Below are 18343 nucleotides of genomic sequence, written 5' to 3' on the forward strand. Positions count from 1 at the left end.
CATAGACACTAGTCCACGCCTTAACAACTAAGGGGGAGGCCTTGAATAGGCTATACGTCAATTATATATCTAGCAAAGTCATATACACGAGGCAAAAGTCTTTTAAATGTCTTTCTTTGGGTGAACGAAAGGAGTATATTGTTTGAGCACGAGCCAAATCCTGCATTCTCTTCTTTACCTGGGAAGGGCCTCAGGCTGCATCATCTCTTAGTTTAGAATCTTAGATCCTCAACACGTGCCACTTAATATATTGATTCCACCCCATTAGTACATGGGGGGTGATAACTATATATATACTTGATATTTTTTATTTTTTGCTGTTGTTTTTTACTTTTGACACTATTTTTGTAGATATTATATACTTGGCATTTTTTATCTTGATGTTTATGCATCATTCCACATCATTGCGATATACACTGCTTTATAGACTTAAGGTGCTTTATAGACTTAAGGCATTGCTTCACATCAACACACTTGACAACTTTGCTCCACCATATGTCTGAACAACAAAATGAATATTGAGAAATAATAAAGTCACACATCAAAAACATATAAACTAAAAAAGTTAAAAGCCCATGTTTGTAATACTTGGATGCATGCTTGACCTGCATCCAAATTGCTGAATGGCTCCCATTGTTACCAAATGGCTTTATCATATTTGTTCTGCGACAAGTGAACAACATCTAGTTCTCTGGGATCTATGAGTAATATATCAATGTAGTCTAATGGACCATATTAAACCTTATATCGTGTTACTAACATCTCACATGCAGCTTTATAATTTGCTGCATTATCTGTAATAAATGCACGTTATTCTTAGACCCAATATCACATATGACTTTATCAAAAATTTCATATAAGGCATCAACATTCTTAGTTCTATCTAATAAATCAACAAATTTAAAAATATAGTACCCATGAGAAAACTATATGAGAAAGTTTACCAATGTTTTATTCTTTATATTTGTACCAATGTTTTATTCTTTATATTTGTCCATCCATCTGCCATCATGTCGTTCCTTGAATGATTAAAATATGCCTTCACATCTTTGACTGCATTATCAAGAATTTTACCTCTCAACTTATGATAACATGAATTTTTATACCCACGGCCTATAAAGTGATCACATCTATGATCTACCATAGGTTGAAAATAAAAAAAATTTAGATGCATTAAAAGGAATGCATGCAGCCATGCATCATAAAATCATCTTCTCACTGAATCGCTTGACAATTTTCTTTGAAGTCATAGGCGACCATGTCTCGGGTTGAGCACTTGTAGCAATATAAGTAGTGAAAAGATTATTAATCGATGAACTCGACCTTCCATTAAGTACTCTGCCACCACTACTACGACCGCGTGTCCTCCAACGCCCGCATCCTCCTACAATTATACCTCTTCTCTTTCTACTTGGACGATGCTCTTTCCTTTATCTTGCATGGTTTCCAAATCGACATTAACATCCTTTTCTTCTTCTTCTTCTCACAACTCATAGTTCTCTACTCCATTTTCAATCTCCTCATCAACCTCCCAGGGCTCTGCATATCCTATCTCAACATCCTGAAGATTTTTTTCAATCCTATTTGCAGCCAGTGAGTTAATCTTTTCTAAACATTGATGTCTAATATATGATGGCAATGAGGCCTCTTTGGAAACATTGCATTGTAACACATTCTTGCTTGTTCCAGCTAACCGGTCAGTTGGATCCTCCCTACTTCCCTATTGCCATGTACGATCAACAATCATATCTTCCAAAACAAGTAGAAACAAAAAACCTACGGTTAACTTTTAAAAACATAAAAGATGGTATACCTTTCGTAGAAGAAAACATGCAAAAACTCTCTTTCCAAAGACAAATGAGTTTGCCACAAACAAATCTCCCTTCAATACAGCGATTTCTCCCTTCAATCATCGATTTTTTGGAGATTTCTCTCCAAAATGGCAGAAGCTCCTCCTTCCACAACTCTTAGGAACACTGGAAATGAAAGGGAGGAGGAGGTTTAAAGTTAAAACACATGAAAATGGGCATTAAGTTCCTTTCTAGAAAACACATATGTATTGTACGATACGGGCTGTATTGCCATCTCATACGATATGGCCTCGTATCGTGCGATACATATGATACGAGTATGATATCTGTATCCTATTCATGATGCAGATAGCACTGAACTACTTAGTTATGTCATGAAATATTGGATTGTTGGCTATATAGTGGCTGCCTTATTATTACACATCATCTTTATCCGAAGTGAAATCTTTACTCCTAGACATGATAACATGGTTTAAAGCTATACCTTCTCTGTAGTGGATTGATATTCGTGATGTGTGAATAATCTCAGAATTTGATGTTGTTCATTTGAAAATATTGATGCTTTATGATGATGAGAGCTTACTTTAAGCTTCTCTTCTTCTTTGGGTTAGTTATGTCTTATTTATGATTTTAATTTTGTATCTTTACTCAATCTATTTTTTTTTTAATAATAGTATAAGATGCCAGAAGCATATGACTTTGATGGCTGTGTAAATCAAGAGAAAAGATTCTCTGTCGCACTGCAACATCATAGGTAAGTCTGTAGATGAATATAGGTGAGAGTTTTTTCATGCTGTCCTGTTCCTATGGTTCTTCTGGGAACCACAAGCTATCTTGCTTTATGCGCAAAGATTATTTTCTTAGTGGCTTCCAAGGGTAATTGTTTCTCATGTGAGCAGGGATACTGGTGGTGAGAAGATGAACCCATTTGCAGAACAAGAAGCATGGGAAAAGCATCAAATAGGTAAATTGTAATTTGGGCTATCGTCACAAATATCGTTCTCAGGATAACATCAATAAGGTTTTTCTTTGGGTATTTTTTGGCGAAGTTGCTTTTGTTGGGGAATTTTTGGGTGAATCTCAATAATTTTTTTAAAATGAAAATCCTAAAAATTAGGAAAAATAGAATAAATAAGAAACTAAATCATAGTAACTAAGAAGGTGAAAAATCGTGAAAAGATAGCAAAAAGTCGCGTTTTTTCATTATTATTGAGATTTTCCCAATTTTTTGATTTGCTTGTTCTTCTCATAAATATTGCGATTTTCCCAATAGTATCTGTGACAGTTGGGTGATGCTGGTTTTCGTAATTTTCCCAATACCTCCTTTTCTCACAGTTAAGCCTCAATTTCCACAGGAAAAGCAATTCTAAATTTTGGAGCTCGAGACAGGAAGAAACAAACACAAGACTATGAGTAAGTTCGTCATTTGACAGCATGCTTATATTATTTATTTCTTGTTTATATTAAGCAACTATTACGTTTGATTTTACATATTGCCACTTGGTGGCTTCAATATAATGGTACTGGACAAGGATATAGATATTGTAATTGCACATAGTATGTCGTAATCCTAATGAAATGATTTCATCTATATATATATATATATATATATATATATATATATATATATATATATATATATATATATATATATATATGTATGTATGTATATAATATGGAGTACATATGATGGCTGAATATAACCTGTTCCATTAGCTTGATTGTTGATTCACAAGGTTTCACATAGTGGTAGAAGGTTATTTTTTCAGAATGTAAATGACAACTTAGATTTGATTTGAACAGGTAATGTTATGCATAACTCTTGGTGGTCCTTTAATCAAACTGATTAGATGGCTCATAAATCAATCCAGTAGTCCTCATATCTATTCAATTTACATATTCCAAAAACCATATATGTATGATGCGTGCGTATGCAAGTATATATGTATATGTGTGTGTGTGTGTGTGTAGGTAGTTATGTATGTATGTATTTCTTTTATGCATGTACTTTTTGTACGTATGTATGCTACAGTGTTACCACTTAGTCTTTTTTAAATGCTTTGCAGCCACATCCACATCCATGTGACAAATTTGGTCTTACCTGGGTGTTGACTCTTGTATGGAGACCTTTGAGGATCTTGATATTATCCAGCAATTGTTAGTGGATGCTTGAAGACTACTTACAGTATTCTTAAAATACATTTATACAAAAATAGAGGTTATTTGTGATCAAGTCTAGGTGAGACTTCTAGTTTTCTGGTTTCCGTTCGGTGAAAATTTTGATAAGAAGCTTTAGTGGTGTTTGCAAAAATATTGCTTGGTGTTACGTGATTTGTCATTTAGTTTCATTCTCACTTCATCAAATTTTTGGAACTTAGATGGAGACGAGTTGAGTCTGCAGTGATCGCCGTGATTGACTCTCCCCCTTCTTTCTCATACGTATGCACTAATATATTCCAGTGTAGTACCGGACCAGGGTCTGAAAACAAATTAAACTGATTTTGAAAATGAAGCTTCTGGAAACTAGCGATAAGATAGCCTGGTTTTATTTGCTTTCTCCATTCTCCTCTCTGATATTTTTGGTCATCATTCTTGGTGTTTCTGAACTATGCCTATGTAATATTCTAAATATTACTGCAAAAGTGTACAGTTATATCAGATCATATAGTAAGACGAAATGTCTTAAAAAAATACCAATATTGAATTAACACTAATGACTAGAAAGTAGAAACCGTTGATACACAAACTAATATCGTCAATGTTTTCCTATTATTTCTTCCACTTTTTTGATATTCCAATCACCCGATGCTAATATCTTCCAAAAAGTCCATTTAAAAGTGATTGGGTGGGGTGGCCACACCTGAACTTTTGAAGATTATAGTTTAGGCTCTCTTGACCATTGCATCTGTATCCTTGAAAGTTTCCTGCGTGCACTAATTTTGATTTAGAGAGAAACTTTAGTTTCCTCATGGTGTTAAACATCAACCATTTTCTGAGCTTATGCCAGGAATCAGTTTTATGTGTCAAGTCCTAAAAGGCCAGCACCTTTATGTGACTGAATATCTATCGTTAGCTTTTGAAGAAAAATTATGTGCGTTCAGCTGTTGAGAACAACCCTTAATGCAAGATGCATGAAAACATGGGTCTATGCATGAAATTGTATGCATGAAAAAATTAAGTAGATAATAATAAATAGACAATGTTTACTTGGTTATGTATGTTATGTGTGTAACAGACAGCTGCACATATAGGTGCCTTTTCCTAAAGGTAAACAAGCTAGGTTCTGGCAGGGTTCCACTTAAACTAGTGCTTATCAACACAACTTGAACAAGCTGCTTTTGGTTGGCTTCCTGTCACTGCGTTATATTAGCACTTGGACTAGTTTAACTAATATGGGCCTGGTCATCAGTATTTACGAACCACTAACCAGTGAGGGGACATATTGTTCTTAAGTCTTAACCTGTTACACCATAGAGTTGTGAGTAACCCACCTTGTTAGCTGACCTAGCAATTTAGCAACATAAACGACATGGCATCTTGCAGACCCCTGTAGTCTGGTCCAAGAAGAACTTGTTATGAAGAACCAATAACAATTGTGAGGTAGCACTAAACAATGGACAAAGAGTTTTGAGATCCCATTTCTTGGTAACTTTGTGACAGAAATCAATTTTTGAACCACATTCTAGTATATTTTGCAATCTCATTCTTATTTTCTGTTCCATTTGTTAAACCTAAAATTTTGAAGTTCATATTAATTTTTATTTAAAAACCCTCAATGAGCTACCAAAAAATTTTGGAATGGTTGATAGCTCCCTAATACTTTTCCTGCCTATGGCTCGGATGGTAGAAGTTCAAGGTTCTATGGATGTCTAAATGACATTTTGTAATTTTCGTTCTAGAGGGTAGATGAAGTTATTGTAAGCTTTATTGGATGTCATCTAAGTCACACGGATAGGTGGGTTTGCCCACGTAGCCCATGTCGATACGCTGATATGGCAATTCGGACATGGATACGACATAGATACGTTTTGGATCGGGTCTGGGTCACACCCGATCCGAACCCAAAAAACCCGATTTTAACTTGTGGAGCTCCACACGGATAGGTGGGTTTGCCCACGTAGCCCGTGTCGATACACCGATATGGCAATTCAGACATGGATACAACATAGATACGTTTTGGATCGGGTCTGGGTCACACCCGATCCGAACCCAAAAAACCCAATTTTAACTTGTGGAGCTCTTCTCCCATTCACCCGACGAGGCTTCATGTCAGGGTTTATGCAGACCCGATCGTCGGCAGCTATGGCAGGCGACGGTGAAGACTTCCAGCGACCCAAGGCGACGGACAGGTAAGTGGGTTTTCTTTTTTTCTTTTCAATATTAGAAGTTAGGGTTCGTGTTCTTCATTTGGGGTTTTTTTTTCTTGTTTTTGGATTTGCCGATTTGGGGTTTTTTTTTCTGTTTTTGGATTTGCTGATTTTCACAACTGCACAATACATATCAATGAGTTCGATCTTTCTGAACTTGACCATTTAGCAGTGACATCTTTGTCGAGTGTTGTTCACTTGAAGAGTAAACTCAGTAAAAGGGAACAACAACGGCTTTTGGCGCTTCTGTTCTAGCAGCCGTTGATATGGTCTGTTACAGATTGACAAATTGCACCCATTACAGATTCTCTGAAGTGGCAATTGGGGCATTTTGTTTTACATTAGATTTGGAAACCATCTTTCTGTCCCGAGCCCCACTTGGCATTACATTTACATCACCAATAAAGCATAAGAAGTATACTTGTATGATTTTCCCTGTTGTAAGCATTCCTCCAGACCTGTTAGAGACTTTGTTAATTGTTAATTTGTTATGCTTCCTTGTGCACTTATAATCTTGATTTTTTGAGATGTTGAACTATTGTGATTTCTTCCTTCAATTGTATGTTCATTATATGTTTTAATGTAGTATGGCGGACAAACAATGTTTTGTTTGTGATTTTAAGAGTGAACTATTATTTTTTTTTTTCAATTTATAATTCTTGAGAATATTATATTTGCCATATCTGCGTATCCCATAATTGTGAAAATTGCCGTGTCCGTACCCATATCCCGTATCAGCACCCGTATCGCACCCGCACCCGTGTCACTTAGGATGTCATTTTTTATCATTAACTTTTACATTTAACAATCAGTTATTATAACTTCTATTGATATTGTTAGGTATGTCTTTGCGGATCAGATTGAGTTCATCAAGACATCTGTCTTGGACGGAGTGAAGGTAACTTCCATCTTAAATTTACCTCGATTGTTTTAAAGGTTCCTCTGAGAATTGACTACCCTAAGTAATTGTTTAATTTGCTTTCTTGTGATTTTTTCCTTGAATGCAGTATGAAAATGAATTGCCTAGGGAGATTGATGCTTCATTTGCCAAAACAATGCTACAAAAACTGCAGGTGTGAGTCTTTTTGAGTATCATGTTAAAAAAGGATCTTTCTTTCATGCTGTTGCCTTACATAGCTTTAGTCACACCTATGCTTTTTTGGTTGCTCACACACATACAAATATATGCATGGACATGCATGCTTTTATGTATCTTTCCATGTCTCAAAGTTGTAGAAATAGGAACTTGTTGGGAAAATAGCCGGACTTTGGCATCATGCAATGCAGTCAAAAATCCATTAAAGCTTGGACTTCTTCGCATTTCTTTTTACGATTTTTTTTTGCATACAGGATGATAGAAAAACCTTGCCCATTTATTCTTATCGGGAGGAGTTACTTCAGGCTGTTGAAGATCATCAGGTCTATCTTTTGCTTTTTACTTTTCATGGTTGCAATTGTTATGGTAAAGGGTGCTGTTTTTGTTTTTCTGTTGTCTTCCCCCTGTTTATGTTGCAAATGGTTCAGTTGCGTGCAGATGAGCATGGTAATGATTAGACAATCTTATCTGATTTGATGTACAATACAAAATTTAGCCTAAAATGTTATATCTTGCAACGGCTGGTAGTCTTGATTACTTGCAATGCCTTCTAGTTTATGAATTAATAATTCTATTTGTCAAGATCTACAAATCGTGCTCCCTATTAATATTTACCGTTTCCTTTGGACGAAAATGGTAGTTTCTCTTAAGATTTTGGTGACATACATGTAAATGAATGCATAGGGCGACTATGTTTAGTCTTTGTAGTATTCAATTTGCGATTTTTTTTATTGTGAGTTCTTGTAAACTTTTGCTTTGCATATTTCAGGATCTTGTATGCACACATCCAAACACTAGTACTATAGTTGATAAAAAGTTTGAGTTGGCTGTGTTTATGTATTTTTTTCTTAAGACAATGTATTATTGTTATATTTATTCCTCGCTTCTTTATTCAAGGTGTTCTTTTAAGGAAAACTTGGGTATTGTTGTATAGTTTGTCTGTTTTCGCATCTCAACTGTTTCTTTCTGTTAGGGTGTTTACTACTCCTGAATTTGACTTTCTTCATATAAATAATCTTGTGTTTGAACTCTGATACTCCACATGCTTCTATTCCCAATCTTAGTAATTGTGATCGGGCAATTGATTTAATTGTATGTAAAGAATATTTGTAAGTGTTCCCCTGGAAGACTCTCTAGTTCCTGCCACACTGTTTCTGTTCTAATTAATGGGGTCGGTCCTCTCCTCAGCTTTATCTGGCTTGTAAGACAAACTTTGAGTGGTTCATTTGTGTTGTTTCCTCTTCCGATTTCTGACAGTATTCATGGATTTGATGTTCCTCATCAAAGTTTAATATGGTATTAGGTTCTTTGTTTTTACTGATTAGGCTATATTTAGGGTGCCATTCCAATATGTGATGCTTAAGTGAGTGTGCCAAAAAATTAGGTCATTCCTTCTGATGAATAGATTTGCTCTTGGCATTTTATCTGATATTGAAAGTTGACGATAAAGTCAATAAACTTTCAGCAATCTGCTAATACTTCTAGATGTAAATCAAAGTATGATGCCCACGATAATATGTCAGAGAGGTTTATCAAATTTGTTCCTGAAAAAGTTCTTTAACATATCTTATCTATAAAATTCTTTTGAAGTTTTACCAGTGGTCTAATAATAATACACTAACAAGTGAAACATTGGAACTATTATGTTATAACATAAATTTTGGTTGCCTTTGTTGACCTTATGATTTTTTATATCTATGATATTATTATTATTATTTTTTGGAATTACAAATTGTTCTGCACTGAGCTGGGGGAGGGATTGCAGGTTCAATTTCTCAATTTGCAAATTTGATGGCTTTATATATAAATTGTTAAATTTCTCACTTTGCAACTTTTATGTTTTCCAGGTTCTTGTAATTGTTGGTGAGACGGGCTCAGGGAAAACTACTCAGATTCCTCAATACCTTCATGAAGCTGGTTACACAAAAAAAGGAAAGGTAACAATTAGATCTACTGCTTGTTTTCTATCATGATTGAGAATTGTACGAGGTGAAATTGAGTGTAAGTTACTGCCTAAGTCACATGGGTACTTTGTCTACCAACATGGCAAAACAGGTATGTAGACACACTTAGATACATTTCAAACAAAAAACAATCCAAATGACTTATTTCTACTCGATTTAGCTTGTTTCTAACCATTATAACTGTAGAAACACGCAGCGAAAGAAGAGAAAGAAAAGCCAACACAGGATTTACGTGAAAAACCTCGGAAAGAGGTGAAAAACCACGGGGAAGCTCTAACCTAGGGGCAAAACCTCAACCCTAGGAGAGAGAAAACTTCATTCACTTAATCGACAATTACAATAAGTGATTAGAATTAAAAGAGGGAGGAAGAGAGGCCCGCCTAGGGAACCGAGCCCATCCTCGGTTCCCGCGCCCATGGGTACCGGGTCCATATTCGGACCCGGTTCCCTATAACACTGTATTCTAACACTCCCTCTCAAGCTTGACATACATGTCAAACATGCCAAGCTTGCTAAGATTCTTTTCAAATTGAGATGTACATAAGGCCTTAGTTAGAACGTCTGCAATTTGATCTTCAGACTTCATATAAGGAAGGATCAACTCCTTTGAATCTATGCGCTCCCGTATGAAGTGGCGATCTATCTCCACATGTTTGGTTCTGTCATGCAGGACGGGATTATTTGCCAGGTTAATAGCAGACTTATTGTCACAATACATTTTCATCTTCTCTTCAATTTCAATTCCAATGTCTGCTGGAAGAATCTTTAGCCATAACATCTCTGTAACCTCCATAGCAACAGCCCTGTATTCAGCCTCAGCACTGGATCTAGAACAGACCTCCTGCCTTTTACTCTTCCATACCACCAGGTTTCCCCCTAGAAAGATGCAGTACCTTGTGGTAGATCTTCTGGTATCCATGCAACCAGCCCAATCGGCATCAGAGTATCCTTCAATATCAAGTTTGTCCTGCCGTGTATACAGTAACCCTTTACCTGGGTTATTCTTCAGGTACCCCAACACTCTTTCTGCACTCTTCCAGTGGCAATCAGTAGGAGCATGCATAAACTGACTCAACACATTTACAGCATAAGCAATATCAGGGCGAGTAAGAGTCAGATAAATAAGCTTACCAACAAGCCTCTGATACCGTTCTTTTCCTTCCTGATCCAGGATGTTACCAGTTTTGATACTTATCTTTGTACCTGATTCCATTGGAGTTAGAAAGGGCCTGCATCCCAGTTTACCTGTCTCTTTCAGGAGGTCCAGAGTGTACTTCCTTTGGCTCATAACAAGCCCTGTCTCTGATCGTGCAATCTCTATTCCCAGAAAGTACCTTAATTTTTCCAGATCTTTAAGGTCAAATTCAGCAGCTAACCTCTCCTTCATCTTCCTTTTCTCTTCTTCATCATCACCTGTGACAATCATATCATCAACATACACAAGAAGAATGCTCATTAGGCCACTTCTCTGCTTAATGAACAAGGTATGATCACCATTTCCTTGTTTGTACCCATTTGTCTTCATTACCACCCTCAGTCTTTCAAACCATGCTCTAGGGGACTGCTTCAGGCCGTACAGGGCCTTCTTGAGATGACAACATTTTCCACTTTGAGCATATCCGGGAGGCATGCTCATATAGACCTCCTCCTCTAGATGGCCGTTCAAGAAGGCATTCTTGACATCAAGCTGGTCCATGCCCCACTTCTTTTGCACTGCAAGTGCCAAAATGACCCTCACAGTCTTCAGTTTTGCAACAGGAGTAAAGGTTTCAAGATAGTCAATTCCGTATTTTTGGCTGAACCCCTTTGCAACCAGGCGAGCTTTATATCGTTCCACAGTGCCATCAGGTTTATGCTTCACACTAAACACCCACTTGGAACCAACTAAGTGAGTCCCCTTGAGAATATCGACCACTTCCCACGTGTTGTTCTTTGCCAAGGCATCCATCTCCTCTGTCATAGCCTATAGCCATTTAGGATCCTCTCTAGCACCTTCCACACACCTGGAAATCATAGACATAGACAGAGTGGTAATAAAGCATTTGTATTCTTTACTGAGTTTTGAATATGAGACAAATCTCTGAATAGGGTGAGAAGTACATGACCTGGTCCCCTTGCGCAAGGCTATGGGAAGCTATTCATTCATTGGACTTGGTTCATTTGGAGAACTCACAGGATTGAGATTGGTTACATCAACAGTCTCAACCACATCTTTCTCCTTTCTAGTATAAACCTGCCCAAACAAATGATCACGGGATGTGAGCTGATCAACCACAGGGCCCCCTTCCACATGAGTGTCTTTATCATCTCTGACTATATCTTCCACACTGTGACTAAGTTTGTAGTCCAAGAAATCCGTAAACTGAATAAGCTGATTTGGAGAATACTCTTCCACACTGTCCCCTATACACTCCCCCTGAAGAGGATTCACAGGAAAATACGCCTCATGTTCATGAAAGGTAACGTCCCGAGAGACATAGATTTTGGAGGTAGTAGGGTCAATACATTTATATCCCTTCTGAGTGGAGGAATACCCCAAGAAGGCAGCTTTGACAGACCGAGGGTCAAGTTTCTTGATGGTGGGACTATGGTTATAAACAAAGCAGACACACCCGAGGAGTAAGAGGCCAGGGGTTATGAGTGGGGCTGAGCACATGGTAAGGAGTACGGCCATTCAACACACGAGTGGGCATACGGTTGATGAGGTGGGCACTAGTGAGGAGAGCATCGCCCCAGTAGCGCTTAGGAACGTGCCTGTGGAACATAATAGCTCGGGTGACATCTAATAAATGGCGATTTTTACGTTCGACCACGCCATTTTGAGGAGAAGTATAACTACAGGACGTCTCATGAACAATACCCTTGCCCCGCAGGAAGTCATCCAGGGATTGGGAGACATACTCCCTGGCATTATCAGTACGAAAAGTATGAACAGAGGTCTGAAATTGATTCTCGACAAAGGCAACAAAATTTTTGACAACGACAGGAACCTCACTGCGTTCTTTCAACAAGTACACGAACGTACAACGGGAGTAGTCATCAATCAGCGTCATAAAGTAATGGAAACCACGACAAGTGGGTATTCCGAAGGACCCCAAACATCAGAGTGAACTAAGACAAAAGGACGAGTGGTTTTATTGATAGAAATAGGGTACGAAGCCCTAACATGCTTAGCAAGCTGACACACTTCACATGTGAAGGAGTCCATGGAAATAGAAGTAAACAACCTAGGAAACAACTTCTTAATCAACTGGAATGGGAGATGTCCAAGGCGCTCGTGCCATCTCATAATGCTAGACCTGTCCTCCACGCTCGTCAACTGTCTGCTAGTGGCTGAAATGAGAGCAAAGGCAACATGTACGGGCAGTCTGTAGAGGCCATCAATAACCGAACCAATCCCAATCTTCTTCCCCGTCACCAAGTCCTGTAGGGTACAATGATCAGCAGAGAAAATTAGATTACAATTGAGCTCTTTGGTGATACTACTAACAGATAACAAATTCACAGGAATATTGGGAACATGAAGAGCATTATGCAGAAGATATTTATTTAATAAGGACAAACTCCCTTTTCCAGCCACAAAGATCGAGGACCCATCAGCCATAGATACTCGTTGTTGCCCTGAAGACAATTTGTACTCTTGAAACATCTTAAGGTTCCCTGTCATATGATGAGTAGCTCCACTGTCCACTACCCAATCACCAAGTAAGGAATTACCTTGATCACTTGCGGCAACAAGAGCTTGGGCTAACTGAGCACCCTCAGATGTGGAGACTTCCTCCTTAGTAGTAGATAATCGGCTGATGTAAGCTTGTAATTCCTTGATTTGGTCAGAGGAAAGCTTCGGCTTTTCAACACTGGGAGAGCTAGTATCAGGCACAGGAGGACCCCGCCTATCAGAGGGAGGACGACCACGGGTGAGCCTCTTCTCAGGATGAAGATCCCAACAAAAATCAACAGAGTGTCCCAACTTGTTACAATGACTGCACCGCTGAATAGTACGCTACCCAGTCCCTGGAGCACGGCTAACAAAAGCAGAGGGTGAACTACCATGATTAGAGTCAATATGCATCACTTGACGACGTTGTTCCTCAAATTCCACCCGGGCATACACCTCCTCAATTCCAAGGGTCTCATCACAATTGAGAATTTGACTCCTAATGGATTCAAACTCATCACGCAGACCTCTCAGAAAAATAAAAGTGCGGTCCATCCATTCTTTCTGCCAGTACAGTTCATGATCAAAACCACAATTCCAGTCATCATTCACATGATAATCCAGTTCCTCCCATTTAGTCTTCAGGGCTGCATAGAAGGATGCCACAGACAAGTCACCCTATTTAAGAGAATAGATGCTGCGTTTAATCTGGTATGTACGCAGGACTCTCTTTTTACGGCCATACATCCTCGCAAGCACAGTCCACATGTCATATGAGGTCAACTTTCGCAAAATAAGGGGCTGAATATTAGCAGAAACAGAACTAATAATCCAAACATTAACTTGACTATCTTCCAACGCCCAAGTCGCCCATCCAGGATCAGTTTTACTAGGCGCAGGTTTCTCCCCAAGATATAGGGCAGACGACCGTGACTAGTGGTGCCAATTTCAAGCGCAACAGACCAAGAGAGATAATTGTCTTTGTTCAGCCGAATAGAGGTGACTTGAACAAGCACATTTTCGCTCTTGGTATTGCTGCCCGTGTCAAAGGTAACATCGGTCTTAGAGGTCATCTCTTCAGCCATAACGTCCACAAAAGAAATCCAACAGTCAGAGAATACCAGAAAAGCACAGGACGAGGACGGGCAGCGGCAGAACAGAGAGCTGTGTTGGCGGGAAAAAGGCCAGGCGACGACGGCGGTCCTGGCGACGGAGGTCTAGGCGACGGCGGTCCAGGCGGCGGCGGTCCAGGCGACGGCGGGCCTGCCTACGACGGGGGAGCACGCCAGGCGACGTCAGTGGGCGGCGTCGGCGGGCAGGCGACAGCGGGCGGCGTCGAAGGCGGGCTGAGATGGCGGGCTGCGTCGGCGAGGATTTAGGGTTCAGACTTAGGGTTCCAAGAAAACCCTAAATCACAAATGAACAAAGAAGCCAAACAGCACGAACCTGGCTCTGATACCATGTAGAAACACGCAGCGAAAGAAGAGAAAGAAAAGCCAACATAGGATTTACGTGAAAAACCTCAGAAAGAGGTGAAAAACCACGGGGAAGCTCTAACCTAGGGGAAAAACCGCAACCCTAGGAGAGAGAAAACTTCGTTCACTTAATCGACAATTACAATAAGTGATTAGAATTAAAAGAGGGAGGAAGAGAGGCCCGCCTAGGGAACCGAGCCCATCCTCGGTTCCCACGCCCATGGGTACCGGGTCCATATCTGGACCCGGTTCCCTATAACACTGTATTCTAACAATAACCAATATCATGAGATTTTCGAAAATCACATGATATTTAGGAAAGAACAAGTAAAATAGAAAAATGAGAAAATCTTGGCAAAAGTAGGAATTTCATGATTTTTGTGATTTTTAGTTTCTTATTTATTTTATTTTCTCTAATTTTAGATTTTTTATTTGAAAATTTCTTAATAGTTTTCCTAAAATTTTCATGAGAAAAAAATTGCCGAGAGTACCAGAGCAAGTCCTTGCCATTATTTTCTTGAGAATGATGTTTGTGACAATTCTTACTCAGCTTTCATTTTTTTAATTCGTTATTGGTCGTTAACATGTATCTGTCTATTTTTAACACTTGTTTACTTAAACTTTGCTTTTATTTTTGGATTTCTGTGGGATTTTGCATGCATGGACATATATATATATATAATGCATTACCATCGTATCCACGTTTCTTAACTTGCCATTCTTGTACCTGTGTCTCCATACCTATACCCAAACCCGTACATGCACCCGTGTGACATAGGCTACTGCCTATGTCAAATGGGTATGGGTGTGGGTTCGGGTATGGGTACGGGTGCATTCCAAATTCAAAATCACGGGTACGGCTTATATATATACACATATGAAATGATATGGAAAAATACATTCATTAAGATTTTAAACAAACTAAAAATGTATCATTCATCATTGCAATCATGATTCATCAATTAAAGTCAAGTTTGATCTCAAAATTGGATACATTGATCTAAAATTTAACAAAGCAATTAAATACGAAATTCTATGTCATCCAGCAAACGTGTTGTCATTGATTTAGTTCATCAATATCATCCAAATTAAAAGGAACCACCGGTTGTACAAAGTCCATATTAGAAGCAAGCAATTATTGAATATGATTTATACATATCAAAGATTAAAATAAAAATATACCTATAATCATTACAATTTCCAGATAGTAGTCGTAGGTTGGAGTGAACATAAACCAAATCCTCTGCTCTCTTGCTAGTGAGTTTGTTTCTCTTAATGTTGTGAATATGAGCATATGTGGTCCTGGTTCTTTCACAACATGATGATGTGGCAAGTTGACACAATAATTTTAATGCAATAGTTTGGAGATTTGGTGTCTCTGAACCCTAAGTTGCCCACCAGTTTAGAGGATCTTCATCCCCCCTTGCCATAAGAGCTATCAGTGAATCAAAGTTTCCATTCAAAAACTTACCAAACTCACTATTTACCATCTTCAATGTATGATGATCATTATAAAGTCTTCCCAAGCCTAGCAACCCATGCTTTGATATTTCTGGATCTCGATGAGGATAGACACAACCAACACATCCTTTCAGCCACTTTTGTGAGTAAGATTTGGGATCTAGAGAGTGTGCCATGCAATGCAAAGTAGTATTGCTTTTGTTCCATCTTTTTACAAGAACTTCATGCACATGATTGAAGAAATCTGAGTCATAAAGAGTTGCATCATTTTTTATGCTTATATATTATACTTTGAATTTTTTCAATCATGATATCTCACATTTTATAAACTTTATGCCGCATGAGACCATCTTTATGAACCTCTCTTATCATCTCACATATAGGCTCTGTAAATTGAAGTATGTGACTTTGTCCCACCATTTATCATCTAAAATGCATTTTTTAGCTGCCTCAGCCTTCTCATCATCATCACTATGATAAAATTCCCAATCATTGTCAGTTAGCATCAATGTTAATACCCTCTTGTTTAACTCTTTTTCAACATTACAATGAAAGAAGCAAAACTTGTCTCAGCAATCTTTAACAACCTCAAATAAGCATGTTTATTTAATATAGAGAGAGCATGATGATGATGTTTACAACCAAATTTCTGATACTTCTACTCAAGTTCTTCAATCCGTGAACATAGACTATGTGCTTTTGGGTCTTCTTTTGAGGAGTTGCAGACACTCTTCAATGCAAGATTTAAGCTATGCACTATACAAGTAGGCCTGGGCATCGGGCCGGACCGCCATCGGGTACCCGGTACCCAGCCCGGTCAAGCCTGGGTTCGGGCCGAGGAAACCGGGTCCCAGGCCGTGCCCGGGCCCGGGCCAGATGGTGCAGCCCGGGTGGGCTCGGCCCGGCCTGATCCGGCCCGTTAACTCACAGACTCCATCGTTGCCGTCATGAAACCCAAGTAGCACGGATGGCCGTGACGTGGTCCTCATTGCCGCGGCTCTCCTCCTTCTGCTCGATGGAGGAGATGATGCGCCACGAGGCCCTTCGTGCCCTGATGACATTCTTGTAGGTGACGGAGAGGAGGTTACGCTTCTCCACAATGAGCTCCTCCTCCTCCACGCTCGCCATCACCTTCTCCATGAACTCCACCATATCCTTGTAGCGCTCGGCATGCTCGACGATTGCTTAGGAGAGCAGTCTCTTGAGTACCATTCTTAGGGATAGCATCCGTCGTGCTCCCAAAAGCAGGCTGCAAATCACTCTAGTCGCCAGAATTCGGCAATGCGCGAGAGCCCTTTCCTAGCGATAGGCTAGAGTTTTGGAGGTCAAGTCTCCAGAACTCATGATTTCCAATTAGGGATGGCGTTTCATGTTAACGGCCACTCATGTGCTGACCTTCTCTTTGGCCGATCCCTTGATTCCCTCTCCCTCCATGCTCACCGTCTCTCTCCCTCTCCTGCTTTCTCTGCTACAGAGGGACTCAGAAGAGGGGAAAGCAGGCGAAGAAAAGGGAAACAGCCAGTAGGCATCGGGCCGGGTCGGGCCCGGGCCAGAACCCAGGATATCGGGCCGGGTCGGGCCCGGGCCAAGACCCAGGATATCGGGCCGGGCAGGGGCTTCGGGCCCGATGGGCCGACCCGGCCCGGCCTGGCCCGATGCCCACCCCTATACACAAGGCGTTCTTAAAATATGGCTATATTTAGGATCACATGACAAATTTATACCTGCATGACTACAAACTAGCGCATGATCAGTAATAATCTGCACTGCATTTTCTTCACCAACTTCTTTGATCACTTCTATGAACAACAACTTCAAATATTTTGCATCTTTATATTTCCCAGATGCGTCAACACACTTTAGAAAAATTGAACCATTAAGTGAATAAACTATAAGTTTATTAATCGTCACCCTTTGGATATCTATCCATCCATCAGTTGGTTTCTCTTCTACTAGAAGTGATGTTTTCAATTGCTCTGAGCTTGGAGGCACATAACCAGCTAGGTTGCAATTAGCCAATGATGTATCTATATCTTTCCAGTAAAGACTTTTGGCTAGATTAAATGGAAGTGAACTTGCATAAAAGAATCTAGCTATTTTTTTTATCCATTTCTGCTCTACTCATATTTCTGAATGATCCTTTTATTGTTTGATTACCTTCCAAACCCATTTTTCTTTTCCTTCACGTATCAACACTTTGTTCAATAGTCAAACGTACAAAAAGTTCACTTGATTTACTTAATTTTTTTCTTCAATTCAACTGCCTCCTGTTCTTTTTTCAATTCTCTCAACGTGTATTTGTCAACTCTTTGGGCATGTTCTGTACAAATGTGTAATAAATGTGCTAAAGCACATGTATATGAACCAGTGAATCGACCATGACAGAAATTACATTCGAATTGTATGTTGCCTCCGCCATCAAGAGCTGTTCTCCTTTTGATACATGTCTCCAAAGTGGTTGAGAGTTGAGACTGAGCTGTGGTTTCAGTTTGAAGAAATATTGGAGAACAA

The 18343-nt window shown here is 39.3% G+C and overlaps 1 protein-coding gene across 4 annotated transcripts in view; it reads left to right on the forward strand.

Annotated features, from left to right (window-relative positions):
- The window catches only part of LOC116257518 (pre-mRNA-splicing factor ATP-dependent RNA helicase DEAH1-like), a 42168-nt gene that overhangs the window by 11607 nt on the left and 12218 nt on the right, over window positions 1-18343 (forward strand). For all 4 annotated transcript variants that reach the window (XM_050078895.1, XM_050078894.1, XM_050078896.1 and 1 more), the window contains 7 exons: window positions 2486-2565; window positions 2711-2775; window positions 3167-3224; window positions 7019-7076; window positions 7186-7251; window positions 7529-7597; window positions 9122-9211. In XM_050078895.1, the coding sequence (XP_049934852.1) occupies window positions 2486-2565; window positions 2711-2775; window positions 3167-3224; window positions 7019-7076; window positions 7186-7251; window positions 7529-7597; window positions 9122-9211 (486 nt within the window). The remainder of the gene's footprint in view (window positions 1-2485; window positions 2566-2710; window positions 2776-3166; window positions 3225-7018; window positions 7077-7185; window positions 7252-7528; window positions 7598-9121; window positions 9212-18343) is intronic.

This window comes from Nymphaea colorata, chromosome 7 (genome assembly GCF_008831285.2).
Source record: "Nymphaea colorata isolate Beijing-Zhang1983 chromosome 7, ASM883128v2, whole genome shotgun sequence".
NCBI classification, from domain to species: domain Eukaryota; kingdom Viridiplantae; phylum Streptophyta; class Magnoliopsida; order Nymphaeales; family Nymphaeaceae; genus Nymphaea; species Nymphaea colorata.